Source organism: Canis lupus, chromosome 31 (assembly GCF_003254725.2).
Source record: "Canis lupus dingo isolate Sandy chromosome 31, ASM325472v2, whole genome shotgun sequence".
Classification (NCBI taxonomy): domain Eukaryota; kingdom Metazoa; phylum Chordata; class Mammalia; order Carnivora; family Canidae; genus Canis; species Canis lupus.
This window is the reverse complement of record NC_064273.1, coordinates 32536228-32562903: the sequence shown is the minus strand read 5'-3', so window position 1 is coordinate 32562903 and position 26676 is coordinate 32536228. Positions and strand designations below refer to the sequence as shown.

At 43.8% G+C, this 26676-nt stretch overlaps 1 protein-coding gene across 1 annotated transcript in view; it reads left to right on the top strand.

The window, feature by feature from the left end:
• The window catches only part of KCNJ6 (potassium inwardly rectifying channel subfamily J member 6), a 270134-nt gene that overhangs the window by 61312 nt on the left and 182146 nt on the right, over window positions 1-26676 (top strand). The window contains exon 2 of the mRNA XM_025449708.3: window positions 15623-15674. Coding sequence (XP_025305493.1) covers window positions 15650-15674 — 25 coding nt within the window. The 5' untranslated portion in view covers window positions 15623-15649. The remainder of the gene's footprint in view (window positions 1-15622; window positions 15675-26676) is intronic.

Below are 26676 nucleotides of genomic sequence, written 5' to 3'. Positions count from 1 at the left end.
TCTAATAGTGGGTTTTGTCAGAGAGTTTAGTCCTTACATCACTATAACTAACAAAGATCGACAGCCACAGAAATGCTAACCATCACAGTTTCTCCTTTACTCAGCCATACAGAGAAATAGCTTCTTGCAGATTCAAGAATTTTCTAGTTTCCTTCTGCTTCCTCTAGCCCTTCTGTGGTGTCACATGCTGTCCAGGAGACTCCCAGAGCCAATCTTGCCCCTTTACCTTGATCTAAATGTCAGTGATAGCTTGGATGTGCCCCCAGGATGGAGAAGGCAGTTAGTTGTTGATACACACATCAGTCTTCCTTCCTCACTGATCACCTTCAACCTGGCCCAATTTCTACTGTATATGGTGCATATCTCTCTGGTTTGAGATTATAGACATTTCCTAGTTTCATCAAAAATGATGATTCCTTTTTCTGTTTCTTGGTCTCTTTATTATCTTCTATAGGAGGTAAAGAAGCCCTTGTCTCACCACCTTAAAATTAAGTATCTCCACAGAGAATTATCTAAATAAATACCTATTCTTTGCTTCTACGCCCAGAGATTTCAATTTAGTACATCTTCAATGGAGCTTAGGCATCTCTAGGCTTAAAAGGAAGCTACAAGCAATATATATTTAAAGTGCATTTAAGGAAGCATTTAGGGTGCCACCCAATGCTACTTCTATCCAGATACTGACTGAGGAACCATGTAAGAGGATCTCAGAATGGAAAGAAATCAGGTAACCATTGTATTTATACATGTTAGCACCCTACCCATACACCTCCCCCAGAGCAGAGACTACTGTTGAGACATGAGGCTGAAGAGAGGTGATCTATCCTAACTGTACTGTCTTTTCACAATTCTTTTGTTTTTGAAAAATTTCAAACCAACAGAAAAGTTACAAGACTAATGCATCATCCATGCTTGTATCGTTCACCTAGATTCCTCATCTGTTAATATTTGTCACATTTATCTTATTTGTGTAGTCTCTCTCTCTTTTGAACCATTTTAAAATTAGGTGTGGATGTCAGAATACTTCACCCCTAAATAATCAAGCATGTATGTATCTCCTGAGTACAAAGACTCTCTCTCTACCTGGTGCTCAGGCTGATTTGCTCATCTAGGTAGAAATAGAGAGCCAGGAACAGAGAATCTGGCTTCCTGAAGCACAAAAATCACCCTGAGTTCAAGAAGTAAAAGCAGGGAGTAGGAAGAGGGCAAGAAAGATGATAGAGGGCATGAAAGATGAACTCTTTGCAGAAGAGTTCAGGCCACAATAAAAAGATGAAAATGTTTAAGCTGGTTGCTGCCTTAAGCAGAATAATTTTGTACCCACCCTCACACTAGGGAATATGGCCCAGTGAATGCCATACATTGTATAGAATTGCCTCTGTGATATTTGAAAGCAGAATTATGTGATTTTAAAATGCGAAGAGCCTGAAGAACTTCAAAAATTGATGTTTGGACACCCCCACCACCCAAGCTTCTGGCCATGGCTCCCTGACTGATGGAAAAAGCAAACACCATCTGCCCCAGCGCCCAGTCCCAGGGAGGATCCAGCCTTAGGAAAGAATTTTTGCCTTGAGTTCCCTGAATCCTACCTCCACTCCCTCCCCCTTGCCTTCTGCTGTCCTCTGGGACAGGGAGCCTGAACAGCTGCTGCCTGTCAGAGACCAAGGCTCCTGGCCATGCTTGGCCAATAGCCTACTTTGTAACTAATGATGGTAGGACTCATTTTTCCTTTCCTTTGGATAAATGTCAAACAATTAGGAACCACTGAATTGTCAGTGAGCAGCTCATTATTGGGAATACATGGTTTTGAGAAAGATTCACTATGTTTGAGCATAACTGAGTTTCATGGCTCAACAGCATGAGAGAACCATATGAACACAGCACATGGTTATGCAATGACTGGTCCACAGGGAATGAGGGTCCCCAGCAGATGTAGTCACTCTCAATTTCTGCTTTTTGAATTGGAAGTTTATGGTTGAATTTTTAGGTCTCATAAGGCATAAGGAAAGCTATTTTTTTCTGCTCTATTTAATTTTTTTGTCACAAAACCAGTTAAATTACAAAAATGATGCAAGCCCATTTTATAATGACCCAGACTCAGAATCTCAACCATCCTCCTCTCTCCTCTGGTTTTATATAGGAAGGTCCCAGGGATAGTCCAAATAGAACAAGATGGGGATCATGGTAATTCTCCAGGAGGAAGGAGAGAGAGGGTTCTAATAGAAAGGCTTATGAGAATGAAAAGTCCATTCCTCTCTTTTCCTTTAAAGCCCTGGGGTATGAAAACCACATCCTACTCCAAGATTCCCATCAACGGCACCCTCCCTGCAACACTTAGAATGAGGGCAGATCAGAGTGGCTGAGTAGGAAGGGGGTGGCACAAAATAGAAAAAGAGGAAAAGATTAAATGAATAGGAAAAAAAGAAACGAAAATGAGATTTTTGTCTTCTTAGTTTGATTCCATTGTGATCAGAGAACATAATCTGTGTGATTTCAGTTCTTTTTAGTTTGTTGAGGTTTAGTTTTATGGCCCAGGATATAGTTTATCTTGGTATATATTCTGTGGGCAGCCAAAAAGAATGTGTATTCTGCTGTCTTTGGGTGAAGTGTTCTATGAATGTTGACCAATCCTATTGGTTGATAGAGTGCTTGAGTCCCTCTATATCCTCACTAATTCTCTTGTAAATTGTTTTAGCAATTGTCAAGAGAAGGGTGTTGACATTTTCTACTCTGTGGGTTTGTTTATTTGTCCTTTCAATTCTATCTGCTTTTATGCCACATATTTTGCATCTCTGTTGTTTGGTGCATATGCATTTAGGATTGCTGTGTATTCTTAATTGGTTGATCCCTTATCACTGTGTAATGTTTCTCTCCATTCCTGATATTTCCTTTTCTGAAGTCTACTGTACACAGCGTAGCTACATTTGTTTTCTTTTAATTAGTACTTATGTAATACATCTTCTTCCATCCTTTCACTTTCAACCTACCTATACCATAAGAGGAAATATAAAGTCTATTGTATTTATCTATATATTTTTTGTTTTCCATGTCTTTCCCATTATAGTATTCAAAAATGCTTTCTTTTTCATTTCCTCTTTGTTTAGATTACTTCCATTTAACCTTTCATTTAGTATGGGTCTACTAGTGACAAAACCATTATCTTTGAAGGGAGTTTCTTTTAGACAGCTTATAGTCGTGGGGTTTGATCTTTAGAAACTGCCTTTAATTTGTGCATGTACACCATTTACTTTTGGTGTGATTGTTAGTATGTTAAGGCTTAAATCTAAAATTTTATTCTTTGTTTTCTATTTGTTCTCTATTTTTTGATTCTTTGTTTTTACTTGAATTTCTGTGGCTTAAATATTTTTTTAATGCAACTTTGATTTATCTATAGTGATTTTAAGTGTATCTCTTTGTTTAGCTATTTCAGTAGTTGTTTTAAGCATTACAGTACATATATATAATTCATCTATCAATGCCAACATTACCATTTCCAGGAAAGTGTAGAAACCTTACTTCCCTTTGTGACCATTGACACTCCCTACTTTATAACATAATTGTCTTGAATATTTCCTCTATATACATTGAGAATCACATTGCACTGTGCTATAATTTTTGTTTCAACCATCAGTATAATTTGGAAAACTCAAGAGGAAAAAGAAAATCTACTATGTTTACCTATGTGTTTGCTCTTCCCATATCATTTCCCCCTTTGTGATGTTCCAAAATCCTTATTTTGTTATTACCTTCTGGCCTCCATAGTTTCAGCTGGGAAAGCCACTGTGATTTGAATTCTTTTTTCCCTAGGGGTAGTGTGTCTTGTCTTTGGATGTTCTCAAGATTTTCTCTAATTCTCAGAAGTTTGATTATGATGTGTCTTTGAATTTATCCTGCAAGGGATTCATTCAGCTTTTTGAATCTGTAGTTTATGTTCTTTTTGGTAAAATTGGGGAAGATATCAGCCATTATCCCCTTGAATACTTTTTCAGTCCCACCCTCATTCTCCTCTCTTCCTGGTAGTCTGTGACATGAACATTACATATTTTGTTATAACCCCACATGTTCCTAATGCTCTGCTCATTTTTTTGTCAGCTTATTTTCCTCTATTGTTCAGATTGGATAGTTTCTATTATTCTATCTTCAAGTTCACTGCTTCTTTCCTCTGTTCTCTCCACTCAGCTGTCAAGCCTACTCACTGAGTTTTTCATTTCAGTTATTATAATCATTAGTTCTAAAATTTCCATTTGGTTCTTTTCTATACCTTCTAAAAATTTTTTGCTGATGCATGCCATTTCTTTGCTGAGACTTTTTGGTGATGACTGCTTTAAAATCCTTCCCAGATAATTCCAAAATCTGTGTCATGTCAGTGTCAGTGTTTGTCTTTTTCATTCAGTTTGATCTCTTTCTGATTCTGTGACAAGTGATTGTTTTTATTGAAACCTAGATGTTTGGGTGTTATAAGACTCATCTTATTTAAAACTTGTATTATGGCAGAGGTCCTCTGACACCATTTGGATGGGTTAATGGGGATACAACCTCATAACTGCTTATTGGGTTGTCAGTCTCCATTGAGAGTGGAGGGGAGGAATTAGAGTTCAGGCTCCCTACTGGACCTCAATGATACAACCTTGGCTGGAATAGGAAAGGCAGCTCATTATGCTTCCCACGTGGTCTCCACCATACTTTGGAGGAGTTGCATTGTTACTGGTGAGTGCTAATGGAAGTCTTAGCTCTAGACTAGGATTCTTTTAATGCTACCTCAGTAGGAACAGGGAAGCTGCCTCATTACTGCTGAATTTTAAGATAAGTCCAGGCTTCCCATGTATTCTCTGGGGGACCCATTACCCCTCAGCAAGGGCTTCTTGCTCCATCTTCTCTGACACCACCCTGTCAGGTAGTTTGGGGTGCCTTGTTATAGCCAAGTGAAGGTGAAAGTCTGGCCTCCCCACTCATCCTCTACTCTCAGAGTGGGGAGGTGAAGGCAGGGACAGGGCTTGCAATTTTTTCTGTGGAGTTACGGTGAAGTAGAACAGTTAAGGTCTTAAAGTTTTCTTTCTAGGCTGCCTCTTTCCTGGTCCTTTCACCAGAGATGGCAGATTTCCCTTGGGACATTTTCATCGGTTGCCCATTGCCATTTCTGAGTTGGTGGCTTCTTCAGTTTCCACTCAGAGATATAAGAAACAAAAACCAGGAAACTCAATAGTATGTTGTTTCTAATACTCCAAGATCTCTGGCTGGACTGCCTTCTTCTCTCCACCTTTTTGAGTCTTCTCAAGAAGCTGAAGTCAGGAAAATAATTGTGAATAGAAAGAAAAAAAAACAAAAGAACAAGTGGAGTGATGTTTTCTTACTTTCTTTTCTTCTCAGAGATCTGTGCTGGTGAGATTCAGTTTCAAGGTACCTAATAAAGGAGTCACTTTCTCTCTCTTCCTTCTGCCACCCAAAGAGAAGTTCAAGCTGAAAATATGTGGCAAAGAGCACAAGTAAATGAGATGATGTCTATCAATCAATGTTCCTCATTCTCTAGCCCAGTAAATGTCACATTTGGTTATGAAATTGAATTTTCCAAAGTAACATTTTAAAAATATTCCTCTTAGTATCTTTTATAACTATTGACACAGATAAGAGATTGAAGAATCAAATCCCTTGTCTCCTATACTCTTTCACATGCATAAGTAATAGACTGACTTCCTGAGTGATTCTAATAACTGGGATTCTCAACTGCCCTTTTGGCTCCATTGTGACAGTTGAGAGAACAAGCATCCACACCACTTCCCTGGATGCTCACAGTGCCCAAGAGAGGGCTGCCCTGAGAAGGAGCCATCATTGTGCTCCACTTTTCACCCATATGATTGGGGGATCTCCACGTGGGTTTTAATCAATATTAGGCAGCTTAGCCTTAAATTACACGATTGAATTAATCTCCTGACAAAAGATATGATTGTAACTGTCCCAAAATCTCTGCATTATCATAGCATCTCAAGTTTGAGGGGAAGTTGATTCATTCCTGCCAGTGGTAACTATAGACAAACATAAGGCATTCTACTGACTGTGTCAGTCCCACCATTTGACTTCAATGCCTCCTTAAAACAGAGTCAACCTGCTGAGTAGGGTGATTATTTTCTAAATATCCTTTATATGTCAAAGTAGCTAACCAGTTACTAGTATTTCACTGGCCTAGCCTGATCATACTTCTACCTCACCTCTATCACAACCCCTTCCACACCTGTCTGATCAGTAAAAGAAACAACGCTATACAAAAATAGAAGGAATCAGAGATTTTTTTTTATCTTTGAATAATTACCACATCTCTGAAACAGTTTTAGGAGGACTCTTTAGGTCCTCTCATTGCACCACTTTCCGGAGCAGAAATCCTTCTGGAATGCTCTTTACAAATGATCAGTCAGCAATCCATGTCCAGAAGCTCATGACAAATCATGGAAACTCTAGTCATGGTATTCATATGTTAGTTTTCTTTGGGGGTTTTGGTTTTTCTTCTTTGGAAAGAAAGGGATTAATCCTTTTTCAGTTTCTTGCTGTTCCTGAAGTCAGGACTGTTGCCTCTGACATGCTATATTTTGAGAGTCATGGCTCCAGAAATGAGAAATCTTATGACAGAAGTATGCACATATGCTGGAATGCAGAGAGTGGTCACTAGGCAAGGGATAGCCAGAGACAATATCAAGGAAATGTCAAAAAAAATCTGAACTGAGTCCTCAAAGACAAGTAGGAGTTAATTGTGCAGGCAGAGAAAGCAGGAAGAGGGATGAAATGTGTTCTGGTACCTAAAGGGGCATAGTTGAGAAGCGAACAGAGGTGGGAAATTGGCCTGGAAAGGTAGGTGGAAGCCAGGTCTTGAAGCAAAGGTCCTGGAATTAGACAGGACCTGGAATGAGACTTACTATGGAATGAGACAGAGCTGGGAGTGCAGAGCAGCTATTAGAGACTCAGCATGTCCAGAGCTTGGATTGTGGGCAAGCCAAAAGAGTCAAGGGAAAAGAAAGGAAACAATATGGACCTGCTCCCTTTCCAGTGAATAGAGAGGGTTTAGCAAAGTTTGTCCCTCAGGTGAAGGTAAGTGAGAGAGGCATTGGTCACTGTGAGGTGTAGGATTCCTGCAAAATAGCCCTGGAGGCCAAACAAACCCCCAGAGAGATGCAGATCCACAAGGGAAGGAACAGATTCAGGGACACGAGATGAACAGGAGTCCTTGCTGCTTCCTAGTTCAGCACTTTGCCATTAAGTCCTGGGGAGGCAAGGCCAAAACCAGTGTACATGCGTCTTGGGAGCAGGAGTGCCTACCTAGGGCTACCAGCAGCGTGAACAGGCTCTCCCTACTTCAGCTGTCTAGAAATCCTCTGTGCCTGCAACCTGGCTCAGTATCTTCTTTATAAGAAACTTCTTGATATGACTTTGGTGATAATGCTTGTCCTACATTTTATGATATTTCCAGGAGCTCTAGGAAAGGAGAAATGAGTCACTCATCCTATTCAAAGAAACCAGCCACACTGGGCATTCATGAAATGTTACTGGGATGTTGGTTCTGGGAGTCTAGAGGTTAGCCCACAGAATTTCAAGCAGAGGACACATACAGATGTAGTGTTGGGGGAGTTCTACAGCCATACAGTCCAGCTAACAGGTTCCAACTGTTAGCCACTCAACCCATTCCTCTTGGCATAAGAAGTTCACATGCTGAACATACTGCCAAGAAGGCATCAAGGTTGGTGCTCCAAACCCCTTCTTTCTACCTAAGAGCTCATCCTGAACCACAAATGAATCGAAGTGACTTAGTACAAGCACAACCTTGAATTTGATTTAATTCATTTTTGTAAGACATCCTAATATCTCAGTGCATTAGGACCCTCTCTAGTCTGATCAACATGGCCAGTGATATCATTGTAAGGAGCCTGGCAGGGTGGCCTCTACAGGCCTTAGAAAGGGTATCTGGGTGAGGCAGGGGCTCCCCACCTTTTGCAAAGAAGGCTGTATCACCAGGGGCATCCTGCATGGCCCTCTTTCAAACAGTCCCCTCCAGAATTTTTACCCCATACCGTGAAAATTTTAGGTTACTATAGGAGTCTTCCACTAAATAAGTCAGAATAAACACTAACTTTCTACCTGAAATTGTATCACATTCTGATGGGTGAGTTCTTAATTCTTCAAACCCCTTTGTGCCTTGACTTTCAGGAGAGAGTATGTGCTATTTCTCCAGGGTGCTCATGCAGGTTCAGACCTTGGTTCTCATCTTCCTCCTACAGCTTCAAACACTACCCCAGCCCCAATCACAGGCTCCCTCCTGAGCGACTCAGCCTGGCACCATGGCACCTGACACCATGGCCTCCACAGTGTACACCTTAATTTTCAAAGTCAGCCCCTACTGCACTTCTCATGTTTTTAAAGATTTTATTCATGAGAGAGAGAGAGAGAGAGAGAGAGAGAACACAAGCAGGGGGAGGGGCAGAGGGAGAGGGAGAATCAGACTCCCACTGAGCAGGGAACCTGATGTGGGGCTCGATTCCAGGACCCCAGAATCATGACCTGAGCTGAGCTGAAGGCAGACATTGAACCAAATGAGCCACCCAGGCGCCCTACTGCACGTCTCTCATACTTTGCTGCAGTCCACCTCTTACCTGCCATCCCTCAGGCACCAAGTTTCCCCACCTTTACCCATACTGTTTCTCCACCTAAAATACCCTGCCTTGCTTTTCCCCTTCTTTCATTATTCTAACTTCTTTCTGGACACGTTGAAGCTCTTCCTCTGTAAGCCTGCTCCGGTTCTTGAATTAGAACTTCATTCTCTTCTGTCTTTCTCTGTTCTCTCTCTCCTTCTCTCCCCTCCCTGTTCTCTCCCCCTCCCCCTCCCTTGTCTTCCTCCACCCTCTTCCCTTTGATATTCTGTAGAACTCTCTTAATAGATACCCCTCAGTACCAGGTATTAGAGCTATGTATGTGCACATCTTATCTCCCTGACTAAACTGAAAACTCTCTGAAGGCAGGTATAGAGCCTTCCTTACCTGAAGGTTCTCCCTTCTGTTCTCCCTCCTGTTATATTTAGTTCCCACCTTGTGTAAATCAATGAGTATTTAAGCAATAGGTGAGTCTACAAACTATCTTGGACCGGGGTCCTTACCACTGCCTTCTGCTCTAGCAGCTTTTGTTTCCAGCCCATCATTACTTTCTTAGGATTGCAAGTGTCTCCTTGGTGAAAAACACAGGTGCTAAAGGAAGACTTCTTGGGCTTGAAACCCAAATCTTCTCCTCGCTGAGCTGTGTAGCCTGGGGCAATTTGCTCAATCACTCTGTGCCTCAATTACTCCATTAGCAAATTAGGATGACGGTACCTATGTCATAGGGCCTCTGTGAGAATTAAATGAGATAGATAATTCAAAAATGCACTTAATCATGGTGCATTGAATGGGAAATAAATGTTAGGGATTACTATTTTTATCCAAAACATACTTGCATTGACAAAAAGTTAATGTGTGGTTCTTAAATCCTCTGCCCTTTATTTTTCAGCAACAACTCAAGACAATATATATGGTACCATTTATAAAAACATTTATCTGATTGACTATTTGAGAATGTAGCATTTTCCTTTTAAATCAGTCCTTGGGTGACCTGCAATGGCATCATGTCAGGAAAGAGGAGGAGGAACGTTGAGGCTGGAGATCACAGCTGGCATGTTTGTAGAGAACCCTAAGAACAAGGCGGGAGATTGGAGGGCCTCAGCTTTAACTGGGAGGTGAGGTCCAGTTGAGGATACAAGTTCATAAAATAGCATTATCATTTCCCACTTGATATAAATGTTCCTATAAACAGTTGTAACTTGAAAAAAATCACAGTTTTCTGACGAATATAAGGACATATTTTAGAGAGATAAAAATATCCTAGATGTAAATACGACTGGTTTGAAATATATCAACTATGATGAGTTTTCCTCTTGTCCATAAAAGCCCTGGGTAACATAAAGCAATGCAGTAGTGCCACTGAACATGCAGACCTCACTCAGCCCTGCCAGCCCCCGCCCTCTGTGTGAGGGAGCCCCTGGCATTGGAAGAAGAGCTCCACCTTCTCCAAAAGCTTTGCATTCATGACTCTCTCTCTCTCCCTCTCACCACATCCCTATAAACACACACACACTTCTTAGCTTTGAGCTACAGACTGTTATAATTGCCCTCATTAAAAACCTCTCTGTCATTTCAGACAGAGAAAAGTATATCTCTGGCATGGTCCCAATAGAAAGCTACACACTTCTTAGCTGAAACAGAAGTGTGGGTATAAATATCTCTCTCTCTCTCTCTCTCTCTCTCACACACACACACACACACACACACACACACACACACCAAGCAAACTGTTGAGCTTTTATTTACATTCCCAGGTGTAGAAAGAACACGGTCAAACAATAAGAAAATGAAATATCCACTGTCCCTGAGGGTCTATATTCTATCTGAGAAGTTTGGTTGATTTTAACAAGACTCATAGAATTTCTTCAAGTGTCTGTGGATATGTTTTGCTCAAACATGTCATCATTATTCCTGAAAACTTTAAATGTTTCTGTTGTTCCATTAAATGTATGACCACACAATTGTCAGTGGAGTGACTCCTAGAGAAAAGATTTCAGCTCTTCTAAGAAGAACCTTGTATTGTGGTGGAGGATTCTGGCAATAGGGACATGAGGTGCATGGCCATGAGCCGCTGACCTGATGAGTCATCCCTGGGGGGCAGAGAACCTTGAGACTTCTTAGCTTTAGGGAAAATTGCTCTGTTATTTTTGGTACACATGCCAGAACTCACTATTCAACCTCAAATAGTAAGAACAGGGTACAAGCCTCAGTCCTCCCATGGTAGCCAAAGGTAATACTGATTACACACACACAGTCACACACAGGGACATAACCCTTGAGAGTACTAACATACATTTCCTCACTTGTTCCTCACACCAGGCCTGTGAATGAGGAAACACACAGACAGTACATATCCCACTTTACAAATGAGCAAACTGGAGCTCCCAGAGGGTCACAGTAACTGGCTAAGAAACGTCAAAGCCAAGCAAGCACCTTTCTAGACCTAGGCTCTTCCTGGACTCCCTGTCCTCTCACTTAAGTGCCTGTACTTCTCACTTTCTTGCTCTGTCTCAGAGTAGTAAGAACATGTAAGCAGGACATACACAGTAAATAAGAACAATAAGTTTTCAGGACCAAGTAAGCTCTTTGCTTCAGAATAGTAAGGTTCCCATATTCCTGGTTTTCTTTTACATTTTACATAATAATGATTATCTCAAATATCAAAACTCTGCCTCCCAGAGGAAAGATATTTCTTAAGGAAAATTCTTGAAGTCAACACATCTTGGTTTTTTTCCCATCTTAATATATCACCAATACACATAAGCATTTACAGATATCCTCTTCACATAACTAACTAATCCTGGGGGCACCTTAGCATAAAGCAAACCATGTCGGAAAGAGAAAGTCCAGAAAACTAACCACAAAAGTAAGATGACTTGCTTAGGACCACAGCTTTTCAGTAGCAGAGACTTCTGGTCTACCATGTGCCACCCTACCTCCCAGCTGTGATGGTGGCATGAGTGGGAGCCCCCAAATGAGGCTATTGGGAGTCAGGACTTGACTTTTTCAAAGGTCTTGGAATCTCCTACCCCTATAACAAATGATGTGATGTGACATAAGGATGCATTTGAGCATGAACATGTGTAGATGTAAAACTTGGGAGACATAGTCAGAAGAGTAGGGTAAAACTGCATATGTTGCCTTATATCCAGTGGAGTTCTTAGAGATAAATTTGGGAGCACAAGGAGGAAATGGAAATTAGAGTGTCCAGGCAGAGGGAACAATGATTGCCACAGAAGGAAGGTAGCTATAACTAGACTGTAAGTGTGGAAGATGGAACCATCCAGCCATGTGGCCCCACCTAAAAGACAAGGATTGCATACTTACTTGCTAGACTGGAACTGAAAGATTCAGGTTCCTCCAGGAACCTGGAGGTGCCTGGGTCAAGTCTACTTTTTAGGTAGATCCCCGGGGCTATTTCAGAATAAACCCTCAGTGTTGCAGATGTGACCAGAGGCAGGTGGAAACAACATTAACAGTCCCTTTAGAGACACCAGATAAGGGAGTAAGATTTAAGATATGTGAAATATTGGGGGTGGGAAAGAAAGAGAGGGAGGCATGTTCTTAGACTTCTGGCATAGGTATGATGTGGGTGGTGATCCTATAAACTGAAGACAGAGAATGAAGAAAGAAGCCTGGGTATGAAGGTGGTGGAAGTCTGTGAGGGACACAGTAGCTTTGAGCCTGTTGGTTTGGAGCATCCAATGAACATCTGGGTGGGGCCCCAGTACACAACAGAAGTTCAATGGAGAGGTCAGAGCTGGATATATAAGTTAGGAGGTCATCAGCCATTTGTAGAAATCAGGGATATTGTTGGGGAATACAGAGGAGGCAAATCTGAGAAGGCCCGACATGACAGGATTGCTATGTGAGGAATCTTGTGTTGATATACCCGTGGGTGGTGGTCTTGAAGATTTTCAGGGGAGTGGAGGTTGACAGGGGGAAGAGCCCACCATGGTGGAAATTCCTCTGGGCAGGGGTTTCAATTTCCTTGACTGGATCACCATAGGGTCGGACTTGACAATCTCTGAAAGAATCTCTTCCAGGTTTAATATGTAGTAATTCTAAACCTCTCTCCAGTACTGTAAATCTGATAACAGCAAAATTTACTTTGGAGGAAAAATTTTAGCTTTAAAAAAGGAAGGGGATTTGCCCAGGATCAAGAGTGGCATGTCAATCCCTTATTGGGTATACGTGCCTTGTGGTTGCAACCCTCAGCTCTCTGATAATGAGGGAAGGACAGAAGGAGTTTAAAGACATCCCATAGAATGACTGAACTACTTACACAGAAACAGATGCCGTGATTTCTACCATAAGTTATGATATAGATGAGTCAAATTGAGAGAGCTAAATTTAGCGTTTTTAAGGACCCCTCCCCCATTGGTGCCAGAAGTTCCCATTTAACTACAGGGAAGAGAAAAATGCTGATACAGGCAGTATTTGATTTCTCCAGGACTAGGATATCCAACACATCTGAATAAAAATAGTTGCAAGGTCCACCCACCAGCCGGGCTAGGGTACAAAAGGTGGCAGGGTCCTTGAGTCATAAGAGTGAAGTGGTGACACACACAGGAAGATGGACAAAACTGACAAGGCCTCATTAGGATATAACGCCTGGAATCTGGATACCTGTGCTGTGGGGACCTTCACCACTGGGGCCATCATAGGAGGGCCAAGCTGAAGCAATCAGTGACCCAGGGTGAGCACCTATAAGCACAGAGCCAGAGGATGAAGGAGAAGCAGGTCATATACCAGAATACAAGTAGAGTCCACATAGCCAGAAGGGCCAAAACAGCAGTAGAGTTAGGCTAAGTGGTGAAGTGGAGAGTCAACACAGGGCAAGCAGAGACAGGACAAGGTTCCTACAGGTCAAGGAAAAATGTCACTGAGTTGTCATCATAGAGTCGCTTCTATGCACAAATTGTCAGGAACCACTAGAATGGGCTCATTTTGAAGCAGTCTCTGTGCCCATTCCTGTAAAACTGTGTTGTCGTGACAAGTTTCTCTTTGCCTGTCTTAGTTCTCTGCTACATGGCCCTCTTAGCCTCTCCATAGCCATCTCAATAGAAACCATATGGCAGGCTAAATATGATGGGTTAGATGCCATTGCGTGTAGGATGGTAGATCGTGGTCCTTCTGTTGACAAGGGCAATTATCAAAGTAAGAAGTGGCACACTAATTTCATTGCTATGAATACAGGGCCTATAAAAATCCAGTGTACTTATAATATAAAAAGTTGTTGTTGACACAAAGCAAACTCTTCCAGTTTGAGAATAGTGACACCAGAAGGATGAATAATCATTTTGTTAGCTGTGCTCCAACACCCAAGCCGTGACACATTAACTCAAGTGCTAGCCAAGCAGCTGTGACTTGCTCACACGATACCATGGCCATGGGGAAAAACAAATGCCACCTTTGGCTTCTAAGAACTGAAATATTGATGACAGAAGAGCTGGAGCACGACCACAGGAGACCAAGTCAATGACGTGCTGATGACATGTGAAGGAATGCTATGGTTGTTCATAAACAAAAGGTCAGAGAAGGAATAATGACAGTATAAGATAACAAGAAACTATTTCTTGCCTATCAGTTTGGCCAAGAATGAGGGTGGAATAATTATGCCACTGGCAAGTTGGCAAGAATGTAAGGAAATGAACACTTTTATACACTGTCAGATCCAAACTTTGGGAGGGACAATTGAATAATATGTGTCAAAAATTCTTAATATTCACACTTTGAGATCAATCTTAACCCGAAGATTTGTCCTCAGGTCAAGTGCACCAACATATGATGAGTTCAAGGGTGCTTATCAAAGATTTTATAAAATAGTGGAAAATTGTAAGTGAATTAAATGGAATCTGGCTGAAGAAATTATGGTGTATTCACCCATGATGAATGCTATGCAGTCATTTAAAAATGATGGTGTAGTCTACCTTTATTGACATAGAAAGATGTGTGATACAATGTTAAGTGAAGAAAATAGCTCATAACATTGCACATATAGTATAGATATTTATATTTCTTTTTTTGATATTTATATTTCTAAAAAAGGAATTATACTTCCATATATGTATGTATTCACAGGTACAAAAATGGGAATGAATAGGCATTCACCAAAATCTAACTGGTTTCCTCTGGGGGGCCTTGGGGGAGAACTATATTTTCTGATTTATAATTTTTCAGTACTTTTGGAGCTTTTAAATAACAAGCATGTATTAGTTTCATAATCAGAAAAAGAAAAAGGATGCAAAACAGTAAAATAATAGTGGCCAACGTTTCAGTTACTGTACATGTTAAGAACCCGAGGAAATTGAAGAAATATGAAGAAACTGAAGAGAACTTTTCAGTAGAGATGACCATTATTTTTAATAGCCCCAAAGTAATTTTTTAATTAGGACAGATCCAATTTATGTAGGTATCACTCTGGCTCTCAAACTCAGTGGGTAATAACCTATATCCCAGTTGAAACAAAATGTTTTCTGCCCAAAATAGATAAGGTTGTAAACCCATCAAAAGTGATAACTTTCAAAAGACCCCAGGAATTCCAGAAAGTAAGACAAAGGAAAATGTATAAAATCGACTTAGCTTTTAGAAAAAAAAGAAATCAAATGACGACAAAAATACCAGCTCCAAAAATATCAAAAAAGCTTCAACAGGAGAAAATAGAAAGCAAAGATTGGCATATGGATGTCAAAAACCCAGTGTCAGAGAGGTTTTGAAAATTGGTCGTGCGTCACCAATTATATATATCCAAGATCAGTGTGACAGAAACTCCCTTCCAAGAGCAATGGCAAGTTTTTTTTTTTAATGCCCTAAAAATCTCTTTTCAGTGACTGATCATGTAGCCGTAATATGAGATTTTTAAAATCAGTTCATCACTGGTGACCAGATTCTAATGTAGGAAAAAGGAAGAAATAGAGCTACATCAGACCCACTGTGTTAATTCCCATCTCAGGTGTGTCTTATACATAAATGTCTTTTCTTCTCATCTCCAGAAAACGCATAAAGAAGAAAGTGCAGCGATGGCCAGGTTGACGGAATCCATGAGTGAGTAACTTGGAATTTGTTCCTTTTATTTTAACTCAAAATTTATTCTGTATTTTTGGTTTTAAGTGGAAAACCACAAAATCATGCAAAATCCCCCTTTCTTCGTGATTATCTGCCTCTCTCATCCATCCTTGTGATCACCAAGGTCTAGTTCACGTGTGTTGTGTTGATGTTACAATATGCATTACTTGAAATTTGTCTTGGGTGGGATTGAACTCTGTGCTGAAATTTTTACTCAAAGTATGGGGTTTTATTTGTAGGTCTGTGTTGAGGATTGGGACCCAGAGTAATTCCAATCTGACTTTTAGGAGGTTTAGTCAAAGTCGGCTCAAGTTTTATGGGCAGATATTCCAAAGGCTGGATAATCCAAAGAGAAGAAAGAATGGCTTGTCGTTGTTCAATCTTTGAGGTGTACTTGAATATTTTAAGATACGACAATTTAAAAATGGAGTGTTTGATGTGGAAGTAGCTGGTAATGATTCAGGTTTGGAATAGATCAGTGGTATAATGCTCTAAGCTCTTAAGTTAAATAAATAGGATATACAAAGCATTTTTAAGAGGAAAGAAGAATTAATTATAATAAATCCTCCTGCAAAATGAGAAATGTAGTTTTATACATTGAAGTTTGAATACTAAAGACCATACGGATATGAAATAGACAATGCAGGCTTTTTCCTTCCTCCCTTTGGAAATATACATTTTCCTGGTGATAGAACTCATATCTAAAGTTACAAGGGAAATTTGTGGATACTTCTCTGTTATCATCCAGGCCATGAACACCTTATTAAGTTTGACCTGCATAATTAACCACTAATCTTGCCCACATTTAACTGGGCCCTTGCTTCCTCCTCTTGCTATCCCTCAAATCATGAGACTATTAAAATAGAAGTGTTTTGTAGCATAGTCGATGAATCCCACGTTCCCCAAAGGTCTGCCCTCCCCCAAGAAAGAAAATGTTAAGAAGATCTTTGCATTGCATTTTTTTAATCCCTGACCCAAAACTCCTGCATAGTTTCATTTATCTTGAGCATTAATTTCATCATGTAAATGGTGACTTCAGGGGACTGCGCAACCGCCCCATAGCACTTACAAGCCTCGTTTCCACTCATTTCTGTATCTTCCCCACCCTGAAACTGAAACATTTCAAAGCATTTGCCACTTGGTTTGAAGACCCCCAAACTGGTTCTCTGTAAGGGAAAGGATCTTTTTTTTTAAGGGAAAGGATCTTAAGTCATGGAATGCACGCTGTTCTCAGACCTAGAGAGAAATAGTGAGGGGACCAGTACCATCACAAAACTGACAAACCTGTGTTGTCAAAATATGCAATGGGCCCATGGACAACACCCACTTATTCATAATCCACAGCACATTCACAGATCTAGTTCAAATCTCTAAATCCAAAGTCACCAGAACAAAAGACCCACAGATATTCTCTGAATGCTAGAAGGATTGATGACCCAGAACCCAGCATCATGGCCAATGAATAGTCTTGAGTGTGGGGGCAAATTCAACTGGATGGTGTTGCATGTGAGATGGGATGCTAGCAGTTTTTACGAGGTCCATGTTAGAAATTGATATTCGAATTCAGTGAATTTTTTTAAACTCTTCTAACTGAATTGTAAAACAGCAAGGGCAGTATAAAAGTCAATATTTTTGGCATGCTCAATATTTCTGATAAAGTTGTTTTAATTTTTCTAGTTCTATGGGATCCGGGGTATTTAAATAAGGACACCCCACACACACTGGACTACTGATTTGTTGGGTTTTCGTTTCAGGTTTAGCCCTACAATAATTTTAATGACTTTGACCTATGAATCTATTGACTTAGGAGAATTCTGTCAAAATGGAATTCCAAACCCCTGGGTATATGAAAGGGTGCAGCCATTCTTCTAATTTACTTTGTCTTTATGAAAAGTTTACATAAGTATGTTCAATGCACAAGGAAATTTAAAGAGCGAAAACAGATCTCGGAATCATATCCAACATTCCCATTTACCGATCCTGACAATGATAAAGAAACACTAATATAAAAAATACATAATTCTTGTAGGCACTTGCTATGAAAGTTAATCATGCAATACCACCAATAAACATTTCATCAAAACTAAACTCCTGAATAATATTGCAAACGATTATACATTGATTCTACATAGGAAATCTGTAAGGACATAAATACATAATTATGTAGGGAGATTCTATCAGTAAGCTAAGCAAAGAATTAGCATACAATTGCTACACAATAAGTTTGATGGGAACATCAAATCCATGGCCACTGGGTAAAAGGGACATAAACAGAACCACAAATGCCCAGGACACAATGCACTGAATGGTTTTCCAGAGTCAGTAAACACTTTGCTTGTTAAACTGCCAAGCAAAAGCCATCTGGTTACTAGAACATATCTGTGTTTAACCAGAATCAGATGGTGATTCTTCTCCTATCACCATAAGGGTCCAAATGGGATCAGTAGATATGCAAGTATGCAAGAACCGTAATGGAGATGGGGTATCTTCTTCATCTTCTAGACCAGGGATAGGGAGTATTTTTTTCAGAGTGCCATTTATCACCACCTCAAAAAAGATCTGTTAGTCTCCCAGTGTTTTAAAAGGGCAAGCAGAAGACACAAAAATGTTAGCAGGTTTTTAAAAGTGTGATGAAAAGAAACTTTATTCAATCGAAGCAAGATAACCCCTCAAAATATTTTTATGCCACATCATGGAAATGAGGAAGGGGTATAGAAAGGAAGAAAAAAACAAAAAGGAAGAAAACCAGATGTGAAGGAAGAGGTAAACAGCAAAGGTACACATGAGAAAAACATATAAGGAAAAAAATATATGTGTGAAAAGACCCAGAGAAGTTGCTGTTAAGGAGGAAAGACACAAAGTCACAAGATGGTAAGTAGGCAGAAAGAAGAGGTATTAACAGAGAGCGGCTCAAGAGAGTCTAAAATTAGTGAATTCCACACTTGCAACAACCAGTGGTGGACTTTCAACATTTCAAAGGCTATTGATTTTTTACCACTGCCCGTTGACATTTTAATCTCTGTCTGCATCTTGGAAATGGATATATTCCTACTTACACAACCGGAAGCCCAGTTCCAAAGGGCTCAAACAAAACCCACATTGGAAGAAATTACCCTGAGCTTACCCTTGGTTACTAGCACTTTACTACCCCAGCCACTAACTGAAATCAAGCTGAGAGACTAACCGGTGGAGATTGCCAACCTTGTCCATAAATCGGCATATGGTGACCCAAACAAGAAAACCACATCCTACATGGTGCTGTCATTCGAGGAGACATTGGGGAGGGCAGGGTCTGTCCTGGCCACTGGGATCTAAGTCAGACAGTGACAGATTGGAGATGTCCAAAGGCATGCAAATGGCTTGGGGGCTCTGGAATCACGGTCTTTATGAGGCTTTGATTCCATAGATTTCTGTAGATAATTCACTTCACGGTCAATGCATGCTGATGTACCATCTCCACACCTCGAGCTGCAGGGAACTTGTCAAATACAGCGTGGGGAGTCTCAGCACCTGGGCCCACGAATAATGTGGATTAGAACTAAATATCTGTCTTGTGCATGGTGATGGGGTTGTAAGGATGGAACAGATAGGGGACACTGGCCCTGACACCTTCTGCAGGTTGCAGGGCGCCTTCCCAGGGTCCCCCATCCGGCACTCTGGTGGCATCCCACTCCCCTTTCCTTCCTGGAAGCAGCAGCACGTCATCACTGCAGTGGCAAATGGTGCCCGAGGCCGGCTGTGGCTCACTCCAAATGCTGGCATGGGCTGACTTCCTCGGCTTTCTGTTGCCACCTGCCCAGCCTCTCTCGGGCACACATGCCCTATGCATTTGCTCTGCCAGCCACAGGATCCCTTCCAGTCTTCCCCAAGAGCACCCGCCCTCCCCACCCCGTTGTCTCTGTGGTTGTCACAGCCATCACACACCTGCATAGCAAAGAGAAGAGCTGCTCATTGTCATTCTCGGGTACCCAGCCAACTGCCAGCTGTGCCCTGAGTAGCTCCAGGGCGGTCCCTTCCCAGCGCCGGGCAGAGACAAGTGGGCTGTGGTTCCTCCCACTGCCCATAACCAGAGCCAGGGGCGTGTTTTGTAGGGGCTTAAAGGTCTTGGCTGTCTGCATTAAGGCAGAGGGAATTCCTCCTATGATGAAAGAAACAGCTCAAATTTAGGCCAGATTTGAAATTGTTTAGTATCAAAAGAAATGAAGAGTGAGAACCAGCTACAATCACTCCTCATTAAATTAGCTCCATTCAAATGCAGTGTTTTTTTAATCACTTAGTCCCTCCTTATGGAGATGTTATCATAACCCTGGCAATTGTGTGAAGGCGTGGAAAAGACCAGAAAACAAGGACCCTGCCTGCACCGTGTGCAGCGTTTTGGGGGAGGCAAGAGACTCATAGCTGCGTGCAGAACAGCACACCCTGGCAGAGGCTGCCGGGTAAGCGCTGCAGCTTGGAGGCAGATGCCCAGCACGGCTCTCCTTCCACAGCCTTCCAACGTGTGCGTGCATCATAAAGGCACCCGGAGGGTGTGCAGGTGCCACCAGGCAGCCAGTGGGAACGTGAGTGCCAGGACCCAGCACAGAAGGACAGAGGTATGGGGATGTGGCCAGTGCAGGGCAAGAGCAAAGTGTCCATGTGGCCTGAGCCCAGAGCCAGGCCAGCGAGGTAGCAGATGGCCGGGCACGTGGGCCAGAGTCACATCGTGAACTAGTGCACAGCTTGGCTTTCTCCTACAGGGGAGGGGCAGCACTTAAGATTTTTAAGCAGATCTCGCCTTTTAGAACGATTGCCAAAGGCCTCGTGGCAAGCACTTCTGGTCTGGGCAGAGGCAGACAGAGGCAGCCGGGAGCTGGTGCGGCGGACGAGGCCAGACCACGAATGTGCGAAAGAGGCCGTGATCGGATGTGCCATGTGCTGAAGAAGAGAAGGAGGGATGTGGGGATGCGGCCCAGGCTTTGAACTTTGGAGAGGGAACTGGTGGAAGCTTCCAGAAGTCCCTGGCACTGAAAATGCCAGCAGGAGGAGTGATTTGAGGCATTGATGCAATGGGTACAAAGTTGACGGTACTGAGTTGAGGAAGTGCACCACGGTAGGACAGAGGCTTCTGTGGTTGGGGTCCTCTTTGGCACGGGGTCAGCATGCCTGCAGGAAAAGTGTCTCCTGCTCTCAGGGGTACAAATAGGGCAGCCATGAAAGTATCAGGGGAGGCCAGGTCACACTATGCTTACAATAAAACATTTCTGCCACTGAACACACACACCCATGCACACATGTACACACACCCATATGTGCGCACATCCATATCAATTTCTCCTTCACGCCACGTGTCCACACTGGTCAGCCGTGCACTGGGCACTTCCGTATCACCCGGAGGTTCCATCTCCACCTGAGTTTTCATGTTCACTGCCATGAGAGGAGAAGAACGTGACATATCAACACTGTATCTTATAATTCCACTCAGAAGTGACACGTCACCTCTGCTCTCATTGCATTAGCCACAAGCCAACACCATACCTAACTTCCAAGATGGAAGTGGTGCTTGGAAGGAGGTGGAAGGCCAGCTCTAACCAAAGACAGAGAGGTTGAATGAACTGTATTCTGGAAATGCTGAGAAACCAGACTGAGACACAGAGAGAGAAGTCGCTTCTGAGCAGTGGCAGGGGATCAGCATCACCCCTAGATCAGGGGAATGGAAGGAGGTGGCATCTTGGAGAGACATAGGAGATGTGATAGCTGCCAGAGATTCCTCCTGAGGCCTAGAAGAGAAACAGAAATATCTTGAAGAAATACCTCAGAAAAGGAAATGCAGATGGAAGAGACCAAGACTAAGAGAATTCTGAAAAGCAGGTATCGGAATTCTTGAGAGTCTCTGTCCCTCAGTCCCAAGGTTCCAATGAGGAGAATGGAAGCATAACCCCCTTTTGGGTTCAGCCCATGGGGCCTGCCCTGCTTGCTGGGATGCTGTAAGGTGCTTAGCCTGTGGGGAAGTGCCCACTCACCCTCTCAGACGTGCAGTTGCCAATGCCCTAGGCCAGGCCCTCTTGGCCAGGGTGTAGTATTTTGCACAACCTACCACACTTCTGCAGCCCCCTCCCCAGTGGGAAAGGACCAGAGTTGCAGGTCCAAGCACACATGGCACACAGACTCTGGCCTCCGTTCATGGCTGGTCCAGACCCAGCAGCTAGACTGGGAGTCAGGGGTCAAGGAGGACCCTTCAGGCAGGGCAGAGCTATGCTTCGTATGAAGTCACTAGGGCACTAAATAACACGCTGTCCTCGGAGACTAAAGCTCCACCGGGCTCACTAGAGCGTGCTTTGTAAAACATGCCTTCTCCTTTCCAATAAAACTCAGATGCTTTGAATATTGAGACCTGTCCCCCAAGCTCACACTCACATGGGAAGGCACAGCATCATCTCACAAGTGACCACCTTCAAGCCCAGCTCATGGCTCCGGACTGCTCTCTCAGCCCTGCCGTGACACGGTCTGTATCACACTTCCGTCCTCCATTCTCTAAATGAGCTCTGTGGTGAAGCCGGTTAGGCGGGCAGGGCTGCTGTCCTCCGAGGGCAAGGGGTCCGTCCACTAGGGAAGCTTCAGGTGGGTGGGAAGCCCCCAGGGCTCTGCCTCCATCAGCTCTTGCGGGCCGTGTGCCTTTGACCTGGCCTGGCTGCATTGCCCTTTCCCCTCCTCTCCTCTGCCTTCCTCCTTGACAGGGGGCATGTGACATGGTGCCCACCTAGCATGCCCCCCTCTGACTCTCCTTCCCTGGTTCCCCACCTCCCTTGCTTGCATCGCCCAGCCTCCCGTGTGGATGGGACGCCAGCCTGAGCCCCTCCTACAGGTGCGCGGATGCTCGGGAGCTCCAGGCCGGGGGCAGGCCAGCCTGACAGAGGTGGCCCTTGCCTCTGAAAGCAGCTCGGCCACGTGCTTCTGGGCATCGGTTCTGGAAGCCCAGCCTAGAGGTCAGTTCTCTGGTTCTCCCTTAGGCCTGAGAGCGAGATCGTACCCCTAAACCAACTCACACTCCTGCTCACACTCGCCAGGCTGGTGTTGTCTCCTCGACTAGTAACTCGGACTAATGTATTCTCTCCTGGATGACCTGTAGCACACTGGGGGGGGAGGGGGGCACAAGGGTGGACATCAAGGAGGGCCAGTCACTGGGGCAGCAGCAAATAGATCTGTGCAGAAGTTCAGACTGCAGGTTTGGTCTCCAGGCAATACATCCCTTCAGTCCCATCACTCGGCAGAAAAGCTTCCTTTGATCCAAAGCAGAAGACAGTCCTGCGCTTCCCGGCCTGTGTGCCTCTGAAAAGCTGCTATTTTTTTTTTTTCCACAACGAGGCACATGCTTGTCCTTACTGGAAAGCATCTTTCAAATTCAAGGATAATTGCTCTCTCGTTGAGATCAGGGGGCGTGTTCAGTCAAGCAGAGCTCCTAGCTCCGAGGCCCAAGGGCCCCTGATGGACTCTAATCCTCTATCCGCGGAGTGGCCTGAGCCTCATCTGCATGGGGGTGGGCTCCTCATCATCCCGCCTGGTCACCCCACCTCACCCTCCCTGCCCCTCAAGGTGGGACTTCTTCCTCCCGTGGTCTCCATCTGCCGCTCACTGCGAGCCTTCCCCAATCATCGGCTCCTCCCTCGCCATCCCCAGAACAGCCTGTAATTTAAAGGATTTCACTGGTGGAAACACACAGCAATATTCAAAATGGCAAAAGGAAATAAATTTCAGCATAGGAGGCCTGACATTTGTCATAAGTTATTACTGGTCCTGGTACCAGTGGAAACAAGACTAGACCTGTTTTCTCGGGCTTATTTCCATCCAAGATCTCGGAGGTCCCTTGGAGCCCCACCTGCTGATGAATGGCAGATTTGGTCACTGAGACTCTTCTCTGACACCTGTGCCTTCTCTCTGGCACCAAGATCGAGGTCAGGGTTTCTCAACCTGGACACCGTTCATACTTGGGGCTGGGTAATTCTCTGTTGTGAAGTTTTGTGCATGGTAGGGTATCTAATAGCACCCTTTCCTCAACTCACCTGATGCCACCAGCATCAGGATGTGACAACTAGTGTCTTCAGACATTACCTGATTTGGCCTGGGGAGCAGAGTCACCCCCTGCTGAGAGGCTGGGAATCACTGTTCTGAATAAAAGCAGGAGGAAGGTGAAGCAGAACCTAATCACTCATTCCTCTGCAGCAGTGGTGGGATTTGCTGGTTGATCGTAGACCGTCCCGAGGCTTCCATCTCCAATGTCAGGCTGCGCCATGGTTTCCCACCACTACTTGCTTAATGCAGTGGTGGTCAACTTGAACCACTCCTGGCGGCCACTGAGCATCTGCCTAGGCTGCCTGGCTTTGGGGACAACCAAACCCGTTTGTATTTCTATTTTACTGATGACGCCATTGAGTCTCAGAAAGATGGAGTGATTTTTCCACTAGTGTTCAAGAGGAGAGCTGGGAATACCACAGCTCTTGGGACTGGCAGAAACAGGAGGGTTTCCAGTAGGGAGGGGAGGAGACAGAGACCCGGGTTCTTCTGGAGGCTACCAGGAGTGTTCTTCTTTCCAAACATCAGTTTTTAGGACCCCTCCCTTTACTGTCTCAATAATAATTTTTCTTGCTTACTTTGCCTTTCCAAGCCATTGGTGGTGGAAAGACCAGTTCTGGAGCAGCCACATCCTCTCCACTTTTCTGCACTAGTTTCCACTGGTCCCCATCTCAGGAGGCACAAATGCTGTTTGCATGTCACTGGGAATAGCTTCCTCTCTTGTTTGGGATCAAAGGGACTTTGGTCTTCCCTCATTTCCCACTCCTTTTCCAGAAGGTAATCACACACAGGGCAGATGTTGGAGGCATGAATCATCATGGTACCAGCCTAGCTTGGCAACTTGGAGCCAGCTGCCCAAGCCTGGCTGCTATCACCATCCACTGGGGCCACAACCAACCAGAACTCTCTATCTCCATCACCTCCTCTGACCCACACATGCCCCGGCAACAGGCTGTGTTCCTCATGCTTCTTTGTTCAGCCGTTGGAGTACTCAGGTGATACCCCAGAGCTATGGAGGAGCCATGGCTCCCACTGAAGACCCAAGGGAAGAGCCACCTGTTCAAGCCAGGGACCCAGATCCCATAGGGAATGGGAAACACACCCACCCCCACTTGCCTTTGCTCCAGCCCAAAGTACAAAAGTAAACAAATACATTTTTAAACTCTCTTCCCTCACACTTCCTCCCTCACCTCCCTGCCTCCCACCAAATGCCACCCCATCTCACTGTCCTTCTCCTCCCTCCTCCCACATGCTGCCACCTGGCTCTAAGAGCCTGCTCCAGCCTCCCACCACCTGCCACCAGCTCATGATCCTTCCCTCCCCCCTCCCACCACTCCCCGCTCCTCCCCCACCCCACATCAACTGCTCTGCTAACAACAGGTCTCATCAAGGAAGACAGGGGAAATGAGAAGATGTGTCCCCTGGGGTTGGATCACCCCAAGGCAGGCTGTGGGGGGTGAAAGTCAGGGTCTCAAGATTTTCTCTGCATCCTCAGTCTCTAGAGTAAAGGGTCCCCTGCCCAGAGGTATGACCATGAGAAAGGCCAGAGGGTAAGGGATAGATGCCCAACTGGGCAAGGAGGTGTGGACAACCCAGAGGAGGAGAATATGAGCAAATGTGTGTGTTAAGTTTAGGAAGCCTGAGATAAGGCACTGAAGATGTGAGTGAGCAGATGGTAGGAGCAGTGGAGAATACTGAATTCTAAAGGCTCCAGCTCAAGAGCATAGCCCCAGGACTGGGGAGGGGACCTGTCCATGCTGAGCACACAGTGTTTTCTCACATCCGGATCGATATGATCTCCTGGGCAGAGGAATTTGCTTTTTTCCTTGTGTAGCCCTTTTTGCCTCGTTGATATTCCCAGGGAAGAGAACACGGGTTCCCTGTGCAGGGCTGTTACCGCTCCCACTCCCAGCCCTGCTCTCCCTCCTGGTGACAAGCTGGGACAGCCCGTGGGCTCACTGCTTCCCGCTACCTCCCGGATTTGTCTGGGGTGGGTGGAGGCAGGCAAGCACCTGGCTTCTGGCGCTGGGGAAAATTAAAATCAGGTGAGGTTCGGTGGCACCGAGTAGGAGAAAGCCACTTCCCAGGCTTCACCAAATCTTGGCTTCACCAAGAGGAAAGAGCTAAAAGGATCAGCAGTAAAAACACCACTGCCTACATTTCTCGTATGCCTTTCTGCTTTGATTTAATCTCCCTCACAAGATATTAAATTTCAGACTCAAGGGCTTTAAAAGGAGGGGGCATCTTGATTTTAAATATTGACTCAGAGAATTGCTTTGCAGCCCAGAACTGCATTCATAAAGGTTTCTGCACAATTAGCAAAGCATCCCTGACATGCGTGGCGAGGCGAGTGGGGTCCTAGGGAGAGGTCTGTCCATCATTGCTATCCCCGGCACTGCTGAGTCCAGCCTCCTAGCTGTGAGCCCACTGACAAATTACCCATTCTCCTCTGCAACTGAGCGTAGCAACCACCTGGCACTGTTTTGATAATATACATAAAATGATGTCTATGCATATATGACCTAATACGTATATTTACGTATATATTATAATATATAATATCTAAATAATTGCATCTGAATATGAATCGAATGTGTAATAGGTACATTGAAAGTTTATAACTGTGTAGAATATATATTCTTATACTGAACACTAACCTATAAAGCATTTAGCATAGCAATTGTCCCACAACATGTACTATTATCACCACACCTCATTTAACTTACTCTTCTCTAGCTATTAGAAATATATTTGTGTTGTTGATTTTCACCACCTTGTACTATATTCAAGTCTCAAAGATCCAAGGGTTACATATGACACGGCTGTATGGCTTTTTAAGTTAGCAGTGGGCACCAAAAACTTCTTGTTGACTGATTTGGGCTGCTTTAGGGTTTTAATATATGGTGTTTGTTACCTATGGTACCTTTCTTCTGAC